The 24,473-nt window shown below is 38.5% G+C and overlaps 3 protein-coding genes across 7 annotated transcripts in view; 1 reads left to right on the forward strand and 2 right to left on the reverse strand.

The window, feature by feature from the left end:
* Nucleotides 1-198: 198 nt before the first annotated feature.
* wdr6 (WD repeat domain 6) lies at nt 199-11,370 on the reverse strand. Of its 3 annotated transcripts, XM_089119596.1 has the most exons (10): nt 11,181-11,370; nt 10,190-10,317; nt 6,751-9,409; nt 6,407-6,481; nt 6,200-6,316; nt 6,021-6,115; nt 5,364-5,571; nt 3,184-3,283; nt 3,009-3,072; nt 776-2,298 (listed from the first exon to the last, which is right to left on the reverse strand). In XM_089119596.1, the coding sequence occupies exons 2-10, from the start codon at nt 10,284-10,286 to the stop codon at nt 1,835-1,837; spliced, it is 3,879 nt and encodes a 1,292-aa protein (XP_088975722.1). In that variant the 5' UTR covers nt 10,287-10,317; nt 11,181-11,370; the 3' UTR covers nt 776-1,834. The 3 variants fall into 3 exon arrangements, with proteins under 3 accessions (XP_039534988.2, XP_088975722.1, XP_039534587.2); XM_039678653.2 differs by lacking the exons at nt 776-2,298; nt 3,009-3,072; nt 3,184-3,283 and having other exon boundaries at nt 4,925-5,571; nt 10,190-10,314; nt 11,181-11,362; XM_039679054.2 differs by lacking the exons at nt 5,364-5,571; nt 6,021-6,115; nt 6,200-6,316; ... (2 more) ...; nt 10,190-10,317; nt 11,181-11,370 and adding an exon at nt 3,747-4,058 and having other exon boundaries at nt 199-2,298.
* A 109-nt stretch (nt 11,371-11,479) lies between these two features.
* LOC120483760 (fibrinogen silencer binding protein) lies at nt 11,480-17,026 on the forward strand. Its single transcript, XM_039678977.2, has 5 exons — nt 11,480-11,675; nt 12,634-13,339; nt 13,445-13,550; nt 13,666-13,727; nt 14,193-17,026. The coding sequence occupies exons 2-5, from the start codon at nt 13,031-13,033 to the stop codon at nt 14,748-14,750; spliced, it is 1,035 nt and encodes a 344-aa protein (XP_039534911.2). The 5' UTR covers nt 11,480-11,675; nt 12,634-13,030; the 3' UTR covers nt 14,751-17,026.
* Nucleotides 17,027-17,281: 255 nt separating this feature from the next.
* Nucleotides 17,282-24,473, reverse strand: part of celsr3 (cadherin, EGF LAG seven-pass G-type receptor 3) — a 44,995-nt gene continuing 37,803 nt past the window's right edge. The window contains exons 26-36 of one of the 3 annotated variants that reach the window (XM_039679061.2): nt 23,486-23,660; nt 23,132-23,244; nt 22,912-22,991; nt 22,351-22,477; nt 22,087-22,206; nt 21,859-21,956; nt 20,998-21,089; nt 20,640-20,813; nt 20,326-20,514; nt 18,603-19,470; nt 17,282-17,835 (exon numbers count right to left, since the gene is read on the reverse strand). In XM_039679061.2, coding sequence (XP_039534995.2) covers nt 17,808-17,835; nt 18,603-19,470; nt 20,326-20,514; nt 20,640-20,813; nt 20,998-21,089; nt 21,859-21,956; nt 22,087-22,206; nt 22,351-22,477; nt 22,912-22,991; nt 23,132-23,244; nt 23,486-23,660 — 2,064 coding nt within the window. In that variant the 3' untranslated portion in view covers nt 17,282-17,807. Of the gene's footprint in view, nt 17,836-18,602; nt 19,471-20,325; nt 20,515-20,639; nt 20,814-20,967; nt 21,090-21,858; nt 21,957-22,086; nt 22,207-22,350; nt 22,478-22,911; nt 22,992-23,131; nt 23,245-23,485; nt 23,661-24,473 lie in introns of all 3 variants that reach the window. The other 2 variants (XM_089119595.1, XM_089119594.1) reach the window with 2 other exon arrangements.

The raw sequence follows: 24,473 nt of genomic DNA on the forward strand, positions 1-24,473 counted from the left end.
TTCAGATGCAAAAGCCTCTAAGTGCCATTTGAAATTTTCTTCTAGAATGATCCTTTTTATCAAGCTCAGTAATCAAGTTCAGTAATGGCAATTCATAGGTAATCTTCATTGTCATTTAAGTGAAATTACTTAACTTAAATATATAAGTTTGATAAAAATGATCATTTTAGAAGAAAATTTCAAATGGCACTTAGAGGCTTTTGCATCTGAACTCTTCATATATAGACATACGGTACATCAAGTCTACATGCAATGTTTTATTTATATCTTTATCAGTAAATGGACAGAACTGAATACAAGCAGATGTTAAACCAGAATAAATGTTGTACCATTTTCTGAAGCCATATTTATATGTAAAAGAAATTCATTTTCTAACACATAGTATTAGTTTAAAATGTATAGAAGTTACAAAAATTTTGTGGGATTACACTAAAAAAATTATGTAAAATATCTGGTTCCAAAGGCTGCAGTCTTAAAGGAATAGACCACCCAAAAATGTAATTGTTGTCATCATTTACTCACCATCAAGTTGTTCCAAACCTGTATGAGTTTCTTTCTGAAGATTTAAAAAATATCTTGGAAATCAAACAGTTGTCGGTTGCCATCCACAGTAGGAGAAAAATACTATGAGTCAACTGTCTGGTTACAAACATTCTTTTGTGTTAAAGAGAGAAACTCATATAGGTTTGGAACAACTTGATTGTGAGTAAATAATGACAGAATTTACTTTTTTTTTTTTTTTTTTTTTACACGTTTTTGGGTGAACTATCCCTTTAATAGTGTGGAAAGATATCAGCAGCCAAAACAGATAACACATTCAAAGCTCATCTGTGACTATCGGCACCTCTTTGATAGGAGCACACGTGAGGATAGTTGAGTGTGCAATAAAAGTGTAAATACGCTTGTCAATTAGTTTTTTTACCTTGTCAAGATAATTCCCTGAATTCTGTTCTGTGTGCCTGAGAAAAGCATTTTATTACCTTTGTGCACATGACCCGAATAGTTCAACAATACCTCTGGCCACCTGTGCGAGGTATCTCAGCTCAATGTCTCTCCTTAAATATCTATATTGTTTTCTTTTGTTTAAAGGCCTGATTTATAATATGACCTCATATATAATTCATCACAGTCAGATGCTGTCTCCACCCTACATAATAATCATCATGGTAATTTCCCCCAACTCTGAGTCTCATTGGTTAATATAAATTTCAACAGTGCTTAGAATTCAAAAAGGTTGTACAAACTCACAACCACGCATCCTCTAAATATACATTTAACAACCTAAAAAAAGTAGCAAAAACAACAAACACAAGCTGGGGAATTTCTACTACTCACTGTAGGTATATAGTACATATACATCAAAGAATCCTGCAAAAAACCTAAAACAGTTTCTTATAAAATAGTAAGCAGAAGAACATTTAAAATAAGAGATTTTTCTTGAGCACCAAATCAGCATATTAGAATGATTTCTGAAGGATCATGTGACACTGAAGACTGGAGTAATGAATGATGCTGATTATTCAGCTTTCTATTTTAGGAATAAATTACATTTGAAAATATGTTAAAATAGAGAAAATATTTTACCTGTATTAAGCAATATTTCACAATATTCATGGTTTACTGTAAAAAACAAAATGCACCTTGGTGACCACATATACAGTCAGTGCATCATAAAAAATTACAAAGTGCATCTTTAACCTTCAGTACAGCAGCAGAAATGTGCACCACAAACAGAATAAAAAGCCAAAAATATATCCAACATTAATCTGAAATTCTAATTAAGCATATAATGCTGATGTGAAGTCACGTCAGATATTCTGCCCCAGATGTAAACTCAGTATTGAAACTGCCTCAGGAGCACAGTGAGATCTCTGAGCCGCTCCGCTCTGCTCCGTGCAGACTGGTGAACCGGCAGCTCAAAAAAGGAAAAAGTGAAACTTCGAGAAAAACTAAGATTTGTTACTTGCCTCAGAGGGGGTAAACGGGGAGGTCTAGAGGGGTGTCTTGGTGGGAGGGGCTTGCGTTTTACTCTGGCACTCTGTCCATTCTCAGGTTCAATGTCTTTGATTTGAGAAGGGGGTGGAAGGGGTAGCGGAGGATCTGGTGCTGTGATTGGCTTCGAGTGGGCAAGAGGAAGGGGTGAAAGCGGAGGGGGGAAACTGGTAAAGGAGGACTCGGAGTGGGAGGAGCCTTCCCAGGGTGCCATGCTGTCAGGGGCCACAGATGAGATGGGAGGATGACCACGTTTTCTCATGTCGTCCTGAGGAGGATGCTGGGGAGTGGATAGAGAAGGCCTTGCTAAAAGCAGAATAGATGAAGAAATAGAATCAGAATTTCCACATTAGAATAAAAAAAAATGTGAGACTTTATTTTTTGTAATAGCGGCTACATATTTCTGAATTGCGACATTCTTACAAATGTAATTTTTTTTTAATTATTGTGATTTTTTCCGTAATTGAATCTATTATATTTATGTAATTGCAACTATTTTTCATAATTGTGACTATTTGCAAGTATTACAACTTGTATTTGTTGGAATGGAATTTGCAACTCTATTTCTCACAATTGCTACTTTCTCAGATTTGCGACTTTATATCTTATATCTTTATAGATTTAATTACCTGTTTTGCTGTAAGAGACAGGATCACATATATTTAACTTTATCTCACACACGTTCAGTTCTAATTATCCCCTCACCTAACAAGTCCATTACAAAGGCACATGTTGGGACAAAAGCAGCTAATTAACATAGCACCTCCTGAATATCCTTGAGTTTATGCATTGTCTATTGATGAGCTCAGATAACATTGTGTAGACAGGAGAAACAAAGATCAATGTAAACACACAGTTTATATGTTATGCATGAGGACTGATTAGCAAGTTATGAAAACATTTTATTTCCAGTCAAATCAGTTAATATCTGACAACATCTTGCCATATCCTGTATTAATGCAATGATTCCATGTAGACTATAAAAGTCATTTAACTAGGTGATGTATTTACTATACCTGCAGTTCTGTTGCCTGATGAACCAATCAGAGGAAGCCTATCTTTCGAGATCAGTCTATTGTCCTGTTGGGTGATATCACACACATGATCATGACTGTTTAATGAATCAGTGATACTGTACATTCACTTGTGTATTCAATCCATTTTCAAGTTATTTTTGTGGAACAGCCATACCGTGTCATTTTCAGCTTCCTTTTTCTTTCGTTTTTGAGGCATCTTAGGGTTCTTCTTTCCAGATTCGTCCTCTTTAACGGTTTTCCTGAACCGTGACATCCTTTCTCAAAAGATCAACACATACAGTAGGCTACACACAGTGACTCACTTCAAACAAAGAGACACATCAGCATTCACCACAAAACATTAACTGAAATAAAATAGCATGCATAAAGACGTTTTATTTCAGCTACTTTCTAGTTGTTGATGTAGTAAAATAACTCAAACTAAAATAAAAATGAATAAAACATAAATAACAAAAACACACAACGAAATGACTAACTAAGATTAAAATAAAAATCAAAGAAATAAAAAATAAAGACTAATTCAAAATATCCATAAAAACTTAAATGGTATGTCAATTATACTAAAGCAACATTGGTTGCTATTGCAGAATTTTACTCACATTAGTCATTATTATACTCACATTATCCTTTCAACTTTTGTCTTCTCACATTTTGTCACTCCTTTTTTACATCATGTAATCAGAAAATATTCGCATTCCTTTTTCAAATTCTGCAAACCTTGTGGCTTTATATCTTTGACTCTCTCACGTGTTTCCTTTCATATCTTGCTTCATTCGTTCAGCTGTGGATTACAGGGACGGGCCATCGAGCTGCTACGATGATGAACAAAAGGGAACTGGAGAAGGGGGTGAAATATTTATACTTAGTTGCACAGTCAAAGCCCCCCAACACACTGTGTACCCTCTCTCTCTCACTCACCCACACACACCTGCTGGCTTGTAGCCCAGGAAAAGCATTGATCCATTACACACGCATGAATATCTCTTCAAGCCATAAGCCACTCACACACGTACACAGTCGTAACACATTCGGTACACCTGGACACCACATGGACACCTTCTCATTCTTTCCATATTCAATAATATATTTAGCATTTTAGAATAATAGTCACCAAAACCAGAACCCAAAACGTGTAGCCTACAAACCAAATCAAAACGATCCATCAATCATCTTTAGGTTCTTTTTAAACAGTATTGAAGGCGTTCACACGGCTCGGCCCAGTTCATCGATTTCATTTATTACAATTTTATTTGTCATTTATTTTTTATATATAATTTATATTATTACAAGCACAAGAATCTTTTTTAGCAAGCATATACTATTATAGTTTTTTATTAATGTTTTTAATTGGCTTTCATTTTGATATCTTCCCTTTTAAATTTAGTTTTAGTAATCTTATGTACTTTCGTCATTTTTATTATTTAGACTAATTGTTTATATATATATATATATATATATATACATATATATATATATATATATATATATATATATATATATATATAATTTTAGTACTTCAATGATCAGTGTAAGTTTTTCATTAAATATTTATACTGCAGTCAACATTTGAAGTGGATCAAAACCTTTCATCAGAGTTATACATGAATTTTGAACAATACCCGTTCTTGTCTTGGACAACTTTGATAAACTTTTTGATCCACTTCAAATGTTGACAACTGTATTTTATTTCAGATCTACTTCAATTAGCGAAAATGTTTTTTAATAGTTTTACATTAGTTAACAACAACACTAGCTTTATATCAAAATGTCTGTAGGATGATGAGAAACAAATTCAGTAAATCGCGTGTTCAAAATGTGACTGGTCCTGCACAGCTGTATAGACATTCATTGTTAGGCTATATTGATAAAATACTTTCTCTGGCACAGTAAAAATTTGACATATTAAAAAGATCTTTATTTGAATTTATTACAATTCTTTGGTATCTTAATTTATATATCATAAAAAAGAGTGCTGATAGTCAGTGTCATGTCCTTGAAACACGATGTGAAAATATCACTTTCTTTCTTTCCTCTTCTTTTGCACTCCTGTTAACAGTTTCATTTGGTTCATCCATCTCTCTTTCCGTTAATTGAAACAATTGTAAACCCTGGCCACAAACAACCACCCAGGCACCTCCTTCTTGTCCCACCCCAAACCACGCCCACAATCCAGCAGCATCTGCGGTGTGTGAGAACAGCACCTTCAGTGGGAAGAGGCCATCGCTGTTCACACTCCACAAACACAAGCGTTGGTCTGCCGAGGTGGACACCAATAGGGTTGGGCTTAGAAAACATAGCCCAGTGAGAGGGGAAGAGTGTGCCAGGGGCACTGACCTATGAGAAAGTAGCTGTAGAGACATGCCACCATTCTCCTGATCTTTCTGTTCAATCTTGATATTCAGTAGAGACAGCTTTCCATCATCTCCACCACTGGCCAATGAGATCATGTTTTCCTCAATTTGCATCTCTCTCTGTGTTGACAAGGCAAGTGTATTGACTCCACTTTGATGGACAGGTATAGAAAAGAAAGGGGCTGATGGGCCTGAAGCAAAGAAAGGGTAAATCATTATTGACAAACACATATTTTAAAGTATTATTACCACCAGACTCGTGGCTCAAGGCACCCGACACTTTGGGGTTTTGGGACACCTTCAAAGTTTTTTTTTATACATAAAATTTTGTAATACTCTTGGGTTTGTAATTGATAAAATAATATTTGTTTATTTATAACAATACACATACTCCATTTTTGAATCAGAGAAAATGACACTTTTGGAGCCTAATAGCTGTGGTCACAATGAGATGTTGTTGTATGTAAAAGAGTTGAAAAGGAAAGTCTAATAATAATGAGTAAATAAAGAAAGTTTTTAATTTTAGAGTAAACTATACCTTTAACATATACAACAAATAAAAACATTTTTTCTTAACCAAAGCAAAAAACAAAACAAAAAAAAAAAACAGTGTTTATGTTCTGGTGCATGTATGACTCACCCTGCCAGCTGACACCAGCCTTACTGTTCAAAACTGCTGTTAAATCCCACACAGATATACAACCATCTGTAGTGGCACTGAACAGCAACAAAAGCCTGAGACCGAAAGAGATGGACACATGCAAATAAGTGTAAGAAATAATGTAAACATGGAATCACAAATGTACAGCGTTTCCTTACTTTCTGCCCTGGGATTCCTCCAGCTTGTAGGTGGCGACACTGAGCACACACCTCTGATGGTAAAAACACTCCCAAAGCATGTCAACACTCCTATTGCTCTCAGTCACACTGAACAGCCTAAAAGAGAAAACACACAGTCTCAATGCATTAATCACAGAATGTAAAAACATGTTTTAAACTAATGTTTTTAATCTCAAATCAAGTTACCTTACTGCACCATCACTACAGCCCAGAGCCAGAACATATTCAGTCCCATTACGCACCACAGACATAGACATGTACCTGCAAACACGAGAAAGCATTTGCAAAGTAAATGGGAGTACATTGTATTGTCCGCTCTCTGGTGGTCATACATTTTCAAAACAACTACTACCAACCATCAAACAACACTGGACACCCCTAAAATTCATACATGTTTGAAACAACATGAAGGTGAGTAAATGATGACTGAATTTTCATTTGAGAGATATTCCTTTAAGACAACACAAATGACTTCCCAAACCTAACTCTAGCTCAAAACTAGGAAAGTCTTTTGAGAAACACATTCGTACCTCGTTTCTGGGTCCATTTTGATGGTCTTGTGTCGATTCCGCTTTCGTTCCCACTGCTCATCCAATCGATGGCCAGCTATTTGAGTGACCTGACAGATCGGCTGACCCTGCTGCTCATCCAAACTAATCAAGAGCCGGTAACACTGCAGCTGAGCCCGGCCACCCGCTGAGAAAACCAAAGAAGACAAGGAGGTATCTGTCCGGTCACCTCTCCCTCTTTCATTAGTTTCTTCTCTTCTGACGGCAGCCAGAGCACGAACATTTGAAATATGGTCTGTTAGAACTGTAAGCACTTTAACAGTTCCACTCTGTGGATTGACGGCAAGTACACCCACTGTGGTATCCTCCCCTCCGGTAACAAAAATCTCCCAAAGTTCTGACAACTCTCTAGTCTTTGTGAGACTACCAAGATGACACACACAGCTGATGCCTCGCCCATGTAACCCCTCTTTTAGGGTGTGTCCATTCACATCGGTATCTGTGGACGCTAATGAACGTGATGCCATGACAGCTCCATGTTTGATGAACACAAGTGTACCATGTCCGATTGCATGTGCATGAGGATCCGTGTGGGTGTGTATCGGGCATTTGTAGGCCCAGGATCGATGGCCGCCTCCACAGGCAACTGATAATAGCTTCTCTTGTCGGTGAGGGTCCCATATAATGAAGTGGACAGAATGGAAGCCAACCATTGCAAACCGAGCCTCAGCTACGCTTTCACTCTCTTGATCGATCTTCCTCTTCTCAATTCTCTCATTCGGCATCTTTCCTTGTGCCTCTGGTTCATCCAAGCCCAGAAACAGAACCTTCTCAAGCCACTCCATGCCACTGCAGGCCCGCTGAACTCTACGCACCTTCAGGACGTTTTCTTCAACAGTTAGTATTCTTACAGATCCATCTCGACCTGTACTGTAACATAAGTCTTGATACTCACACACGGAAGTCACACCTTGCTTCCCATGGACTCCGTAAAGGGTACTGATGGGAGATATAGGCCCGCCAATTTGCGTTTGTTGGTTTTTGGTTTCTTGATCTTGTAAGTCCATTCTTCTTTCTCCTCCATTTCTTGTGTCATTCTTTTCTCTTTCGGCATAGAGCAGTAGTGACCCTCTCCGGTCACCACACAGGTATAACCCTTTTCTTTGTGGCAAGGCAACTACAGCAGTCAGCCAGCGTTTGGCACAGGGTGGCAGCAGGAATGGAAGAAGAGTTTCCTCTTTCATATGCAGGCCTGATTCATCCTCCATCACCTTTATTGTCCACCGGTACACCAATCCCTCAGAGCCTGAAGCCAGAAGACACCAACTCCAGGACCCTCCAGACAGTCCCTTGACCCAAAGTACAGAGTGAACTTTACCCTGTCCAGCTTTTAGCAAGACTCCAATGCCTGGCTGCTCTATAAGGAACACTTGGACACCTCCGTTCAGATTAGCCACTGCACACACCCACACAGTGCAATTTGAATTCTGGACTTGGATGCTTGTGATCTCCATCACACAATACGACTGGAATTCTGCTCCTCCTTGCCAGATGACATCCCAGGTGTCACCCTGACTAAGGCACACCTCTCCTTGATCAGTACAGACCAGAACTGTATTCGATTCGTCCTCACCCACTAATCGAACCACTTTTGGACAACCTTGCCCTTTAAATTCCAGATCCAGCTGAGTCTCTGCCTGAGTTTCCTTGCTATCTTTCATCTCATCTGCCACTCTCCACACTCTTACCCCACCATCTGCACCTCCAGTAGCCATCCATCCCTCCCGACAGCCTATACTTCCCCCGCTGACAGCAAGAGCCTTCACTCCACCAGACCTATGTCCTTTAAACGTACATCCCACCTTCCCCTCCCCTCCCCATTCCCAGAGCAGGCATGCTCCATCTTCTCCTGCACTGAATACACGGTTGGGTGTAAGCTTGACACAGAAGACCCGTGCCTGGTGCCCGTAAAGCACGCGAAGACATGTTGGTGTTTCCTCTCCACAACCTGCATCTCCACCCAATGTGCCCACGCTCCACAAACGAACGCTGCGGTCATCCGAGGCAGACGCCAGCCACCCAGATTTCAGATGGTAGCAAAGACTGAAAATGACTCCACTGTGGCCCAGTAGACGTCTCTCCACCTGGGATTGGCCACTGGGTTTGGTCCCTGTGGGCCTCCACAGCACAAGCTGGTTAAAAACAGTCCCACCCACCAGCACTAAAGAGTCCCAATTTGGACCAATCATAAGTGCCGAGTAGAGAAGACAGGACTCTTCACAAGAGTAGAAGGAGAGAATGCTACCAGATTCTGCTTCTAGGAGCAGCAGGGCATTGTGGGCCAAGGCTATGCCTAACAATGTGTGGGGTTGTGCTTTCAGCCACTGAATGTCCAGCACCCAGTCTTGAAGCTCCAAGAGTGGACCAATCAGCTTCAGGCATTGTCCTGCAGAACTGAAGCTGACAAGCCGAACTCCTTTTCCTCCAAAAACAATTATCTTCTCCTCGTCATTGTCCCAAACAGAAATTTCAGATGAAATTACACTGTAGAACTGACTCTCTTCAGACTGATGTTTTCTACCAGGTCGTATCCCATGGATGCGGTAGTTATGGAGAACATTTAAAGATGCACATTTAGTAGATTCTTGAAGACTGTAAACAGAGAGGATTGGTCCCTCACCTAAAAAATGCCACAATTGCAGGAAAAAAATCGAATTAATAACTTGTTAATAAAGATAAATACACATTATGAAAATTGAGAGACATTTCTCAAGCACCTTATTCTTATAATAAAGGAATGAAATTCAACAAAGGAAGAAAACCAAGACTCTCTTTGTCAAAAGATGGAACCTCTGACTTATCCCATTTGACACTTACAGGTGCAGTGGTTTTGGAAAACCACCCTTTTTTATTTTGTAGTTGATATTATTAAATTTCAATTATAGAATTTACAATAAAATATTGTTTCTGTAAAAAAAATGTGAGGTTATATTTTAAAGAAGGTACAAACCAGTTCAACGCAAAAGACAAGTAGAAAAAATATGGAAGGTGAATTGTACAGAGACATTATTATCTCAGAATTGTGCAAAATCACTTGACAAAAACAGTTCCAGTACCCATTATATGTTTGATGAAAACCAAGGTTAGGGGTAACAGTATACAAGGTGTTTAATATTGTAATACATGTGGCCTACATATCAAACTCTTATGATCTGTATGTCATGCAGGTTTTAAAGACTTTCTAGTCTCTAACTACATATGATATTATAGTTTTTAATGTTAACCAATGGATTAAATAAATGTAAACTAGATCAAACAAGAACATTTGGAGAACCTTATGGTTGCAGAGAGAAACCATCTCAAAATTACCCATGAGTCATATGCTGCATAATTGAATCCAAAATGGATGTTTAGTTTGATAATTTGTTACCTGTTCATTAAAAGAATGAATGTCAGTCACCTGTCAACAGGAAATCCTCCCCCAGGAATTCCAGCGCAGTCACTGGTGCAACAAGCACAGCGATCTCCTTCACAGCAGACCCCATAGGAGATGCCATCTCACCCGTCCACAGCACAGGCTGAAGACTTCTAGAGCACAACAAAAACATTTACAGCATTTTTTTTTAATTACTGTATGACTTCCTGAAGTTTTTTTACATGCAGAAGTCTCTAACAAATAAATAAATAAATTAGAATAAATGTATAATGCTCACAATGGCCTTTACTATACTATTAAATCAAATAAGTGTATGGTAAACATAGGTGAAATAATTGATTCTGGGCCATTGAATTATAAGAAAATAAAGCACATGACATTGCACAACATTCCTCATGACATCTGCCAACATTCCATGTGCATTCGGTTTCACTTTATTTGGATGGTCCCTTTAACACATTCAGTTGACTATAAGTAACGCTGCACCTAACTCTCACTAGAGTGTTAGTAGAGTATTAGTAGACTGGTAGGGTTAGGGATAGAATAAGTTGACATGTACTTGCAAAGTTACATATAGTCAGTAAATTGTCTGTTGGAAGAGCATCATAAAGAGTTGGCAGATATTAAGCAGACAGTCTACTAATACTCTAATGTTTGTTGTGTTTAAACAATGAATGTCAAGTAAACAAATACCATTAATTGAGTAAGTGAACAGTACTAATCTTACCCTAATGTGTTTTGGAACATGACAGTTGGTTCTAACTGGCCAGAGATTAAAAATGGTCCAATCTTTAACATTATTAACTGGTTTAAATGGGAAGTTTAATTTAAATGGTCAGCTAACGTACACGTTCCAAAATATAACAACTAAAGTAGGTTTTGTACCGGTTTGCTACCTTATTGAAAGTAAAACTTCAGTCTCCTTTTAACAGAACACGGTTGTATTTTCCAGCAGGGATAATCTCCATGATTTTATCATCGTAACAACACCTCTATCGAGCTTAGTTTCACTTACGCGTCCCCTGTAGAGATCGTGCCTTTATTTTGAGAGGAAGTGAAATTAAAAACTCGTGTATTTTTCTTTCATACTAGATCCAGACCATTAGCCACAGTCGCATCTCTGTTCAACATGTTTCGTGCATGTGTTTCTCGCTTCCTCGTTGAGATCGCGCAGCGTCCAATCGCGCGGTTCAATACTGCACAGACTGCACCACACTGGCAGTCAATTGGATGAAACGAGTCCTGCGCTTTCGACTGTTTAAACGCGTAGATTTGTATATTTTGCCTGATGCACAAACCATATGTGTTGAACAGATCTAATGAGAATGGTATACAAATCATATGAAATGCACAAATGGGTGAATTGCCTTTCTTTTTTTTACGCCCGGAGCGTCTTTTTGCGCATGTGTCTCCAGTCTGTTGTTTAAATTTCTTACGGACCGCTTAAACCCAGGGGGTGGGGACAAAGTGTAATATATTCGGGATAAAATCGTCAGACTGATGATTGCATGTAAGTAGGGTCAATATAAATGATATAATATCAGTTTTTCATAGCGGTTGTGTAATGCACGAGAGCTTCATTAAGAACAGTCAGTGAGCTCTAGCTTTAGTCTTACGTCGCAGATCGCAGCTCGGGTTTACTTCTGTAGTGCGATGCTCGGGTTTAGCGCTGTGGCTAACCAGACAGTGGATTCGTAATTATAATTATTCAAATAAAATGCAGCCTGCTCCACCCACACCTGTAGTACTAGACAAGTCATGGATTTAAAAGCTTATGTTTGCTTTGTGTAAAAGCTTATGTTTGCTTTATGTTTGCTCTTGCGTGTAATAATAGCGATGCGATTCCTATACGAATTATTATTTTGAGTCCGATCGATGCAATGAGTCGGTTCAGTCCGGTTTTGTGAACTGATTCACAAAACCGGACTGAATCGTAGTCAAGAAACGAGCCGAGAATGAAAGCATAGGATTTGAGCTATATTACTTAAATAACTAAACAGCAGATTTGCTACAAATAAAACTGCGCATGGAAATATGTGTACTAACTATCAACACAAAAATATAATTTTTTAAATGCATAAAAGTAAAAAGCTGCAAAAACTTTATTTTTAACCAAGAGATGTGAATAAATTACTTATTTTTAGTTAATTAAAGAGCGAAATAATGGTTGTTAAAAACTTTGACAAATAAAATTAAAATGAAGATTAAAGATATATAATATTTACAAAATGTAATCGAAAAAAGCCAGAAATATACAGCAACATAATAAACGGCATTATATGTTTTAACGACGACAGAACTGTTGAACGAACAGTTCAAAAGAACCGATTCTCAGAAATTAACTCATGGAGCACATGTTTTTTCCCCCCAAAAATCAAATGTTTCATTCATTCTTTAAAGAGTTGGAGCAAATATTTAGAATTAAAAAACTAGTCCCTTCATTTTGCTTTCTGTCTGCTGAATTACAGACTTCACATGTGTGCCTGGTGACCCCTTGCGCATCAGGTGGACCCCAGATGCATTTCCGTTGAGCACCGATGATCAAGCAACCTCACACACTCGTATTTACCTGTGGCATCCAGAGTTTAACATATCACTGCACCTGAAACTCTGGAAGCGCACTGCACACAACGGGACCAAACCGACCTTACCTTCCTGTAATGCTGGAGTGTAAAACTCAAAAACTGACACTGTGATACTGCCAATGTTGCCATCTAAAACTATACATGCAACACTTAAAGTTTTTAAACTAGACTGTTCTGTTGAATATAAAAACAAATAGTGATTTTATAGATTTTCTATAAATGAAGTAACACATAGTACCTCAACATAAGCCTTTGTACCCAGTAACACACAAATACACTCATGCTGACCACCATGACATACCGCATGCCAAACTTCACTCTGGAGCAAAAGCTTTTCCTGCTTCGGAGAATCCATGCGGTGGTGGACACAGTCCAGGACTTTCGGAAAGACACCAACACTACTGTGCACCGGAACGCTGTATGGGCAGAGCTGGCTCAGGCCTTCAATTCGGCGTTCCCTAGTCGACCGCCCAGCAGCATCGGGTCTCTGAAGACGCTGTGGAAACGACTGAAGGTGGAATGTCGAGTAGCGCTGCAGAAGAGACAGGAACAGCAGGCAGCTGGGCATCCTGTGTCTGCCCTCACTCAGGTAAATTGAAATATGTTTAGAATTCAGTTAAATGCTTTGGAACTTCGAGTCGCAGAGTTCCGTTTTTCCGAGTCAACGCAGTGTGGTTGTGTGTGGTTCTGTCAGGTGCAGAGAGAAGTCATTGCCCTGGTGCCAAACCTGATCTCCTGTCTGGAGGAGGTAGATGGAGATGGGAGCTATGCCTCAGTTAGGAGCGGCTCACCTGGAGCAGGTAGTTAATAGTCATGTCATCTCTACTACAGGATGAAATACTACTCCTCTGCCCAGCTGTCAACTCTGTAATTATACATGGAAGGAGATTAATTGAGGCATTCTCTCTTTTGCAGTGATGGGGCTTTCAGGCTCTAATGGGAGTGAGCATGAAGATGCTGACCACAGTCAAAATGATGTAAGACAGAAATCGGCCTTGAAATGATTGCTAAAATGCCTCTTAAGCTAAATGTTTTCTTTTATATTGCAGATTTTCTTAACAAAAAACATGATTGACGATGTGTCAGGCATGTTAAAATGTAAAGTGTTACAAGGTCAATATTTTACATGCATTTTGCATTGGAGAAAATGAATACATATATTTATATATATATATATATTATAAGGGTAAGTATTTTTTTGAGGAATTCATACTTTTAGCTTGGATTAAATTGATATGTGACAGTAAATGCATTTTTAATGTTACAAAAATGTGAAAAAAAAACTCTAGAAATAAACATAGTTATATAATATTCTGTATTCCATACACTATTATTTTCACCAGTGTGAAATATCCTGTTTACTTCATGTACTACATGCCTTTTTGAATTTATTGCAAAAATGTACAGCAAATATGATGCTGTTCAACTTACTTTTTTTACAGGAAGTAGACAGCAAGGAGAACTTAGCCATTGAACTTGGTTTGGCTTCACCTTCTCACCTACTTTTCAACTCTGGGATTCCTCCTGGCACTGTGTCCTCTCCTCTCTGCTCACAATCAGTCTCTTCCAGGTCCAGTCGTCCCTCCCTCATCTACCCAACCCACGCAGGAAGCACCTCAGGGCTGGCATCAGGGACTAGGGGTGAAAACTTTGAGATCATACACAGAGAGCCTGCGGTGCCACGTGCTCCTGCCAGAGGATCAGTTGAGAATTCATTGCCGCCGACGGACTCTTATACCTCAGACTCAAAATGGGAGTCACGTCGACAGGAACTGTTTGAGCTGGAGCATCAGCAGAAGATGAGTCTGTTACTGCTGCAGCAGTGTGTGTGGGAGGAGAAGAGGAAAGCAGTGAGACAGAAAGAGAAGGCGGCACGGGCCAAGAAGAGATATTATCAAGCCAAACTACGGAAGATAGGCGCGGATTATCTGCCCTCCAGTAGCGACAGCGAGGAAAACCAACATCCACAGACATTAACACAGATGTTTATGACATCTTAGCTATTTTTACTTTCATTTGGAAAGTCATTTTTTTTATTCGATCAATGTTGTTTATTTACAAAACAATATATTTTTTTGAACTTAATTGGTGTTTAGGAATGTACCATGTGTATCATATGGAGGGGGAATTCACTCGAGCAGGCTTCGTTCCATTGGCAGATAGAAATCTCATCTCCTTTTATCCTCTCTCTCATCAACACTGGTGCTGCATTCCATTCAGTCAAAAGTAGGATATTTCTACTTAAAGGGACCAAAATTCCCTAATTGAAAAATTCATCATTTACTGACCGTATGAGACTTGCTTTCTTGTTTTGAACACAAAATAATATATTTCAAAAAGAGTATAGTTTGTCCTTAAAATTAAAGTAAATCAGCTCCTGTGTTATTTTGGACCCCATTGACTTTCACTGTATGGACAAAAACAATTTTTGATTATAAAAAAAGACACATCCATCAAAAAAATACATTCTGTGTGAACGGCCCTAAACCCTCACATAGTCAGGCCAGAATTGAGCAGCGATATTCAGTCCTGCTTGATGGGAAGAGGAAATGAATTGAAATGAGATTTCTAATGTTACTGTATAGCATTTTAATTTGATGATTGTATCAGGATCAAACCAAGGATGGATTAATGTCCTGCAAGGCCCCCTTTTGATGCAATTGTGATTCATAATGTCTAAATAGCAGGAAATTATTCTGCAATTATGAGGAAAAGTCAATTTATAAAAGTGCAATTGCAAGAAAGCTATTGTCAGACCAGAATCCTTCCTTGGGTTTAACCGTTTTAGGACAGTGTTTTCAGGACCAACCATTTGATTCAGTTTACTGTAGCTGATTTATACTATGCAGGTTTTTTTCAGGTAAACAAGTGCTTCTCATAAACTTTCTACTCATGGACTGGTTGAATTTAGTGTTGTTCACTTGTCTTAAACAGTGTTTGGCAGATCCCTCTGTCCTTTTCAAGTTATGAAAAACCGTAATTAAAGGTATAGTATACAGTGTTTGGCAGATCCCTCTGTCCTTTTCAAGTTATGAAAAAGCATAATTAAAGGTATAGTTCAACCCCCCATCCCTATAAATTGTTGCTTTGATTTTTGGATGAACTGTCCCTTTAAGGAGTGTTACAATAGTAGCCTGGAAATGGAGTGTGTAAATCAGTGAAACAAAATGAGAACTAGTGGAAAAGCAGATTCGAAATTTAAATGTAGATGTAATTTAATTTGATTCGATTGAAATTTGACGTGTAATGTGACGAACAAGTTAGACTTTTTTTTAACTAAAGAAGTGTTTGTCTTGAATATTCAAAAAACACCAGCATACAGAAGCATGGTAGTGTTAACTCTTTTATTGACGCCCATCGGGTCTCGTTTTCAACTCCCATTGGTAGCAGATTTTTTTTTCTGATAACCCCCCCCATCAGTAAAAGCAATACAACATGTCCTGTAATAAACATGTTGAGCCATTATACATTCCCCTTTTCTCTCTTCCACCCAATCATTGTCTTCCACTGCTCTCTCTCTCTGATGGACAGAGGACATTTCTTTTCCCAGAAAGCATTGTGAACAGAAGAGGAGGGGGACATATTAGACAGAACATATAGAAAAATTTCACACATAAAACATTTGAAACAGATGAAATCTCGCTCTTATAAAAAACATAACTCCCACACGCACTTCTTTAGAAACACTTCGGCGATGATTATGGTAGATAAATTAATTTCAATAAATATTAATAAATAAAATAAATTAATTTAATGTCTGTACAAGATAAAGTTATGCAGTCATAAATAAAATATAAAATCATGATTAGAAAAAGTACTGGAGCACTTTATGACAGGTAAGAAGAGGTATAAAAGGGGTGACAGGGCACTCTTTTTGGCAAAACTCATGGTAATACTATGACTAAAGAAATAAAGTCATATGATGAAGCATGATTTCCCTTTTTAACAGGATCCTGATATTTTTTAGATGATCTTGACTGTTTTTAACTCATATCACAATGTTCCTTTCTCTGAAGTACTGTATATTCAATACTTAACAGTGACCAATATTTAGGTATTTTAGTTAGAAACCATACAGTAGATGGATTAAACAGTTTCTCAATCGCTGATTTGGGATTTTTGAGTAATTTTGAGTCACTAAGCAGTATTTGAATTATGATAAGTCTGGATATGAACAAGGTTTTATGAATATAGTCTTGAATATGCTTGCAGGCTAATAACACAACTAAATAAAGGTCTCTTCACACAGCTGCAACAAACTTCAACAAATGCAGAGCAGTTTGGCCAAAAATACTTCAGAAATTGGTCAGGCATCTCATACAAGTTTGTTGGAGTTTGTTAAAGAAATGTGTTTAGAGAACCCTAAAATCGTCCAATCAAGTCACCCTTCTGAAAACAATCTCTTGATTGACAATCATTACGGTCCAATCATATCTTCTGATTCATAATTCTTTAGATTACAATCACTGTCTCTGGAGTCTCCCACCAATCCCATGTTTGGGCCAATATCTTCCACATTTACATGAACCAATCGTAGACTCTCTCCCAGTTTATCAGTGGGCGTGGCTTGTTTGCATAAACACATGTTGGAATATAAAGATTGGAGTGGGAATGTTTGGGGCTGTTTTGGCTCGGAATGGGTTTGAAAATGTTTTTTCGATCCTACCCATTTAAACATATATCCACACAATCATCAAAAACATCACTAGAGATTTTCTTCTTTGTTCTTTGATGAAAAAGATACAAAAGTATAAAAATGTTCTGTACAGTTTTGTTTCTCTCTCTCTCTTTCTCTCTGACCAGTCCTCTCAGCTGTTGGTCTGAAATTTGAGGTTTGCAGTTTGGACAAATGAAAATCATGGAAATCATCACCTTTGGTTTGATTTCCTGTCTGTTCTGAGGAGGGTGATATCTCAAGCCCTTGATGAACAACTTCACTCTCATGCCCTGAACACTTTCCAGGGTGAAGTGGGAGTCCTGATCGCTCCGGCTGGCTATGTCCTGTGATTCTCTTGAGCCCATCTGCATAGGTGCATTATGGGACTGTGAAGGAATCATCAAGATTGTCCGTCACTTCTGTTAACTCTACAAAGAGACAAAAGATGAAAGATGTCAACATCATGTACATACTTTTTTTAAAGGGGCACCAGAGGCAGTCCTAGCTCACTTAGTGCCCTGTGTGAGATATTGTGTGTATATATATATATATATATATATATATATATATATATATATATATATATATATATATATATATATATTAGGGCTGGGCAACGATTAATTGCGATTAATCGCATCCAAAATAAAAGTTTGTGTTTACATAATATATGTGTATTTCTTAAATATATACATGCATGTGTGTGTATTTATATATACAAAATAATTATACACACTACACACACATATATTACGTAAACACAAACTTTTATTTTGGATGCGATTAATCGCGATTAATTGTTGCCCAGTCCATATATATATATTCATTTGTATACACACATTACTATTTTATTAATATTTTGATAGCATTTATCATGCTATATATTTATATATATATATATATATATATATATATATATACACACACACACACACACACACACAATTTGCAACTGATCACCATGGACGTTTGTTGCATTTTGTAAATAGCTCCTTTTGTGTTTCACAGGGAAAAGTCATGAGTGTTGTGAAGTGTGAGAATGAATAGATGATGATAGACAGCAAACAAAGTTGCATTTTCATATCATTATCAGGAGAGAACTAATCAGTTTTATGAGAACAGAACCAAAGATGACCATAAAACAATGTGGAATATAAACGGACGAACAGCGAGACAAAAAATGGGCTGGACTTACTCAGAGTCAGGTGACACTTCAGAGACGCTCTGAGAGGTTGCAGAGAGAGGAGGCGGGGAAGGGGAAGGGCCAGCTGAGGCAGGGTTAGGGGGCGGGGTTAAGACAGAGGAGCTGAAGGAGGCGAGTATGGAGGAGAGGATATCCAGGTGTTCACTAGAGGGTGGGCGACTGGATGGGGCTCCGGGTGCAGCTGCAGATGACGGGTACCTACATGATGGGGCGGAGTCTAGGCGACCACGGCGCGAGGGCAGGGTTTCTTGGGGTTCCTCTGTGATCGGTGGAGGGGGTGAGGAGGGTGGGTGCGGTTCGGGGTGTGAGAGCTGTCGGGGCGGCAGGGTTCTCAGCCACTCCCTGCAGGGCTGCGCTCCACCGCTAGACTCCAACTGCTCTCGTGACCGACTGCTCATGAGAGCCCCTCCGAGGTGCTCCCGAGAGGCCTGTTGCCTCGTTAGAGTGTTGAGCTGTGTTCTCGAGCCACTCAATGAACCCTCTGCCCCCATTAAACCCACCATACCACCCCTGCCTACCAGATCCTCCCTGGAGGCATGGAAACTGTGGACAGGGCCCAGCCTCTCTCTGGACTCACCCAGATGTTCAGCACCAAGTTCGCGTCGTCGCGGCAACAGGTCGAGGTTTTCACGGGAACGCTGTCGTCGTGCAAGTGAATCCAAGTGTTCGCGGGAAGAGTATCGGGAAGCGGGTTGGGACAGCGAGCCAGTACCGGAGTACATACGACCGTAGGAGGCAGCTGGGACGCCTCTGTGACCCAACGTGGAGGTTCTGTACCAAGACATCTCGCTGGGAGCGCGACCCACGGCAGACAGGCCCTGCAGGGCAGGAGGGCAGCCCAGACGATTCTTCAGGATTCCTGAGAAATGGAAGCAGAGAGCTTTAATATGGCGTTCTAAGCCTTATATCGATATAAAAATTCTGGCTGATAACAATAAACCGATTATTGTTTTATTTCTAAAATATTTAAAATTAAAATACCATTATTCTTTTTTTTTTCAAGAAATTAAAAATAGTGCAAACACTAAAAGATAAAATGTAATTTTAAATACTACAAGAGAATATAGACATCACAACATTATAATGCACAGTATGGAAAATGGGTATTTATTCTGAGATTTGCTGGAGTGTACATTTTACATGTTATTACATTTTAAGATTAATTTTAAGAGTGAGATAATCAAAAAGGTAAATAGGGGAAATAAGCTGATAAAGAAAAAATGTCATTTTTTGTAAATAAATGTCTAATATCAAAGTGTTTTTAGTACCATTGAGACACAATTAGATTTGTATAAACAATTTGAATTGGTTTCCATTTTCATACACTATATTTTGATTTTAATTTTAGTTCAAGTTTTAATAATTTAGTAATTAATTAAATAGTAATATTTTAGTGTGTTTTACCCTTTATTAGGTTTTTAATGTCTATATACTTTTCATATACTTTCGTATATCAAGTAAAACTACATTAATTTTTTTTATCTAATTTTCCAGGCTACCTTACTCATTTTAAGTTTTTTTTATATTTTATTTTTAATTTGTTAATTTTTTTTTTTCAGTTTTAGTTAACTATAAATAACTCTATAATTGGCCCGTAGCTTTTAAAGAATTTGTAAGTTTTTAAAGATTAATTTTAAGAGTACATTATGCCAAATTAAATATCATCATAAATTGGCCAATACTGGAAAACATCTCAGATGAACGTGTGCCTCACCCTTGCGGTGTCTGTGTGTGAGCCCATTCTCATCTCCGCTGGTCAGCGCTGCATCTGGCTGGTTGTTATTAGCTGCGTCCTTGCTGTAGTCGCCCCCTAGGCGGCGCTCTGAGCCCCATTTCTGCAGAGAGTGCGCCTCACAGCCTTCCAGCGCTGGCCAATAGGAGAGCAGGTCATTGCCATCCAGATCTGACACATAAACAGTTCCATACACTAACAGTTGGGCATCATGAAACTAAGAATGAAACTAATGTTCTGCACTCGTTTGGCTTCACTATCAATAATATAGGCACCTGCAACAATGATATCAGTACCTTTTCCACCGTTGTGGGAGGGCTCTGTGAGTAAACGTTCACTATGACCAGTCCGTTTGAAGCGTCGCTGGATCCGTCCACGCAAGCGCACATTGTCCTCACTCTCCGATGACGGGATGGACAAACTTCTCTCCTCCTCCAGTGAGAGATCAGAATCTGAATCTGAGTCTTCACCTGACAGACAGACAGAGTAAGAGCAATAAAAGAAGAAGAGATAATGTCACTAATTCTGACAGAGATTTGTCACAAGACATGGCCACTAGCGAATAAAGATTGAATAGCGAGTAGTTAAGGAGTGTGTAAGTGTTGTGTGTGTGTGAATACGTACATGCATGCAGGTTATTGTGTTTTAGTGTACCTCCGTTGCGGTGGAACATTGCAACGTCCAGGTCAGTGGCCCCTGTGTGAGCTAGATTGTGTTCTAGAGTCTGCCGTGCCAAGAGATTCTCCCTGTCAAAAACATAAAGTTTGTTACATACAGATACATACACAACATGTTTCCACAGTTACAATAATGTACACTGTAAACTAATAAAATAGTGATATAATCTACAGATATTTACAATTTAGAATTCGGTCTGCACAGTGCTTCTAGGTTGCACGTCACATGCATCACACACATAACCAGCGTCAGCCAATAGTGAGCCTACGTTTGACGTACAACCCAGAAAAGCTGCGCAGTTACATTACGTGAAATATCTCGAGGCTCACAGAGAAGGAAATGATTAGTTGTAATAATAAAGTCGTTAGTTTTGTTTGTTTTTTTGCACACAAAAAGAATTCTCATCGCTTGATAAACTTAAGATTGAGCCTATTTTAGTAATTTGGACTATTTTAACGATGTCTTTAATAACTTTTCTGTGCTGGCAGGTTTCATGAAAGCTTATGGAGGAGTGATCCAGCTCTCAGATTTAATCAAAAATATCTTAATTTGGGTTCCGAAGATGAATGAAAGTCTTACGGGTTGGAACAAAATGAGGGTGAGTAAATGCAGAATCTTCATTTTGGGGTGAACTATCCCTTTAATAGTTAACATAGTTAATGAGACCCAATGCATTAACTAATGTTTACAAACTGAACCTTATTGTAAAGTCAAAGTGTTACCATGTTATTCCTTAATTACGTTTACATCGTAATCCTTCTTTGTTCTAAAAGTTGTTAATTTTGAGATATACATTTTGCTAAGAATATTAAATCTAAAATTGATGTGTTGACAGACCTTGCACTGCTGACTGATGAGATCGTTGAAGTTCCGAGTGTGATCCGATGTAATCCGCTCTGTTCCAGCAAGGAGGCGCTGTTGAACGGGTTTTGGCCCTGCACACATAGAGCAGGTTACAATTCCCCATGCTTATTTTCACTCCATGGGTTTAAATATAGGTGTGTGTTTGTAACTGTGCACAGAGTGGGGGGTCACATGTTAATATACGTGTTTATGTTCACTAACGGTAATCTGTGGAGGTCTTTGAGGATCTTCACTGGGGCTTTTCTTGCCCAGACAGGCCAGTTTCCAGGCCTCCTGCACCTCTGAGTTCAGGAGAGTAAAAACCAACAGAACTGCTAAACCCTGAGACAAGCGAGTAGGAGAAGAACATTATAATACATTATATAGGACACAATTAATCAAATTTACAGCTAAAAATGACAATGACAAACTCAAGCACACACACAAAAGAAAAAGATGTGTAAGAGAGCCAGTACACACACTTACCTGTACGCAACAGAGGACAATGAACAGGTAGTGGAACACCAGGACACTGTTATTAACAGCCATAAGACCAAACAACCAAACACAAGAACTCAACAATAACAGGAGGAAGGCACTGCGGATAGTAGAACTGAGAGAGAGAGAGAGAGAGAGAGAAATAGAAGAATAAAAGGAATTAATGTAGAATTAAGAGATGAAAAGCATTAATTCTGTGGTGAAAACACAATCTGAGTTTTATTAAAAATACCCTAAGTTCCTAAGATTTTGAAGCCCCAAAAAAGTGCATCCATCTGAAGCAAAGCCCGCTTTTTTGGGCTTCAAAATCTCAGTTACTATTCACTCCCATTTTTTTTAAATGTAACTCCGATTGTGTTTGGCTGAAATAAGAAAGTCATATACATCTAGCAAGGTTTAAAAGTGAGTACATTAATATGGGATAATTTTTGGGTGAACTACCCCTTTTAGTCAGCTATTTAATACTGTATTCATGAAAATATGTTTTATAATATCCTCTGTCCCACTTTCCATTTTGAATGTTCCTGAATACATGCATGTTGTACTTACATCACAGGCAGCTTTTTTATCTCCTTCTGAGTGGGGTTGCATGTCATACGCAGGACCATTAAGAACATCCCACCATTCATCTGTAAAACAGAGAGAGAGAGAGACTAAGACCATCATTCCTGTACCACATACATCCAAAACACACAGAGAGAGAAATAAAAAGATGAGATACTTTAAATGTCACAAACAACACACATAAACACACAGAAGAGCACAATACCAGTATGACGACGCTAACTGGTCCCGCAAAGCTCCACATGAGCTTATCGTACATGGAGATCCAGCAGAAATCTGGGTTTCCGTACCCCTCTGGATCCAACCCGACTGCCAGCCCTGCAGCACACATACATGTCACAGAACATATATAAAAGCATACATTTGTGTACGTGATGTGGTGATGGTGCAGTGGATAAGACACATGCCTTTGGTGTGAGAGACACAGGTTCGAATTCACTGTGAGACACCAATGTGTCCCTGACCTCTGACATATATAGCAATTGTAAGTTGCTTTGGATAAAAGCGTCAGCAAAATGAATAAATGTAAATGTAAATGTACGTATGTGTCTGTTCATACCTGTAATGATAGCAGGGACTCCCCAGCCAATAGCATAGTAGAATCTCATGGCTCCATAGTTGATGTTTCTCACTTCTGTCTGCATGCGGTAAATATGCAGAGCTTCCACAAACAGCCACGCAAACGTTGACATGAAGAAGTAATGGAGCAGAATTGCAACCACTGTGCACAGGAACTGCATCAAGCAGAGACAATAAACTATTTAGTAAAAAGAGAACATAAAACAGCATATTGGATGTTTATATACTTGATAAAGGGCTTCAAAAATTACAATATGCATAACATTTTCAACACTCATTTTAACCCTCTGATTTAAAGTCACCATGAAATAAAAATTGTCAATTTTTTAGTTTTCTGTGTTTATTACAAATAATGTATCTTTTTTTATTTTATTTATCCATGTGCCCTCAAATTCTTTAATCAAAATGACTTCCCCTCCCTCTTGCAGCAACATCTCTTCTCTTCTCTGATGAAGTGTTTACTGATACGAGGGCGGGAAAACCTGTTACTCACATAAAATTAACCAATAGAAAACCACAATGATCCAATATAATCCATTCCTCACGGACAAAACCAAAGTCCCACCCACTGATCTATATAAATGTCATTTATATACAGAAGATCAGAGGTCCCGCCCAAGATTTTGTCTTGTTCAAGAGGCCATTTCAATCATATATACATCAGCATAGGGAAGAATCCACATCCAGCTCAAAACAGTTCCTGATCCCATTCCTATACTGAATGGGCTCTATGCACGGCGGTATTTCCGGTGAAGCATTAGGGATGCTCGATAACTTCCGCCGATCATAGAGTCCAATGCAATACCGAGAATTTATATTGAATTTTATACTCCATGGTTATACTAATGAAACGTTAGTCACAAAAACAGATAAAACAGACACCCCTCGTTGTGTTTATGCTTCTTTTTAAAATTATATTAAATAAATATAACTATATATAAAATTACATCTAAACGTGTGTACGTTTC

Source organism: Pimephales promelas, chromosome 14, assembly GCF_988280905.1.
Source record: "Pimephales promelas chromosome 14, fPimPro1.hap1.1, whole genome shotgun sequence".
NCBI classification, from domain to species: domain Eukaryota; kingdom Metazoa; phylum Chordata; class Actinopteri; order Cypriniformes; family Leuciscidae; genus Pimephales; species Pimephales promelas.

Coding starts and splice junctions, on each gene's coding strand:
- wdr6 (XM_089119596.1), bottom strand. CDS start 10,286: ATGGCATCTCCTATGGGGTCTGCTGTGAAGGAGATCGCTGTGCTTGTT. Junction 6,116..6,199: donor GAGGAATCCCAGGGCAGAAA/GTAAGGAAACGC, acceptor TTTCGGTCTCAG/GCTTTTGTTGCTGTTCAGTG. Junction 3,073..3,183: donor AGGAAGCTGAAAATGACACG/GTATGGCTGTTC, acceptor ATCACCCAACAG/GACAATAGACTGATCTCGAA.
- LOC120483760 (XM_039678977.2), top strand. CDS start 13,031: ATGCTGACCACCATGACATACCGCATGCCAAACTTCACTCTGGAGCAA. Junction 13,340..13,444: donor CTGTGTCTGCCCTCACTCAG/GTAAATTGAAAT, acceptor TGGTTCTGTCAG/GTGCAGAGAGAAGTCATTGC. Junction 13,728..14,192: donor CTGACCACAGTCAAAATGAT/GTAAGACAGAAA, acceptor CTTTTTTTACAG/GAAGTAGACAGCAAGGAGAA.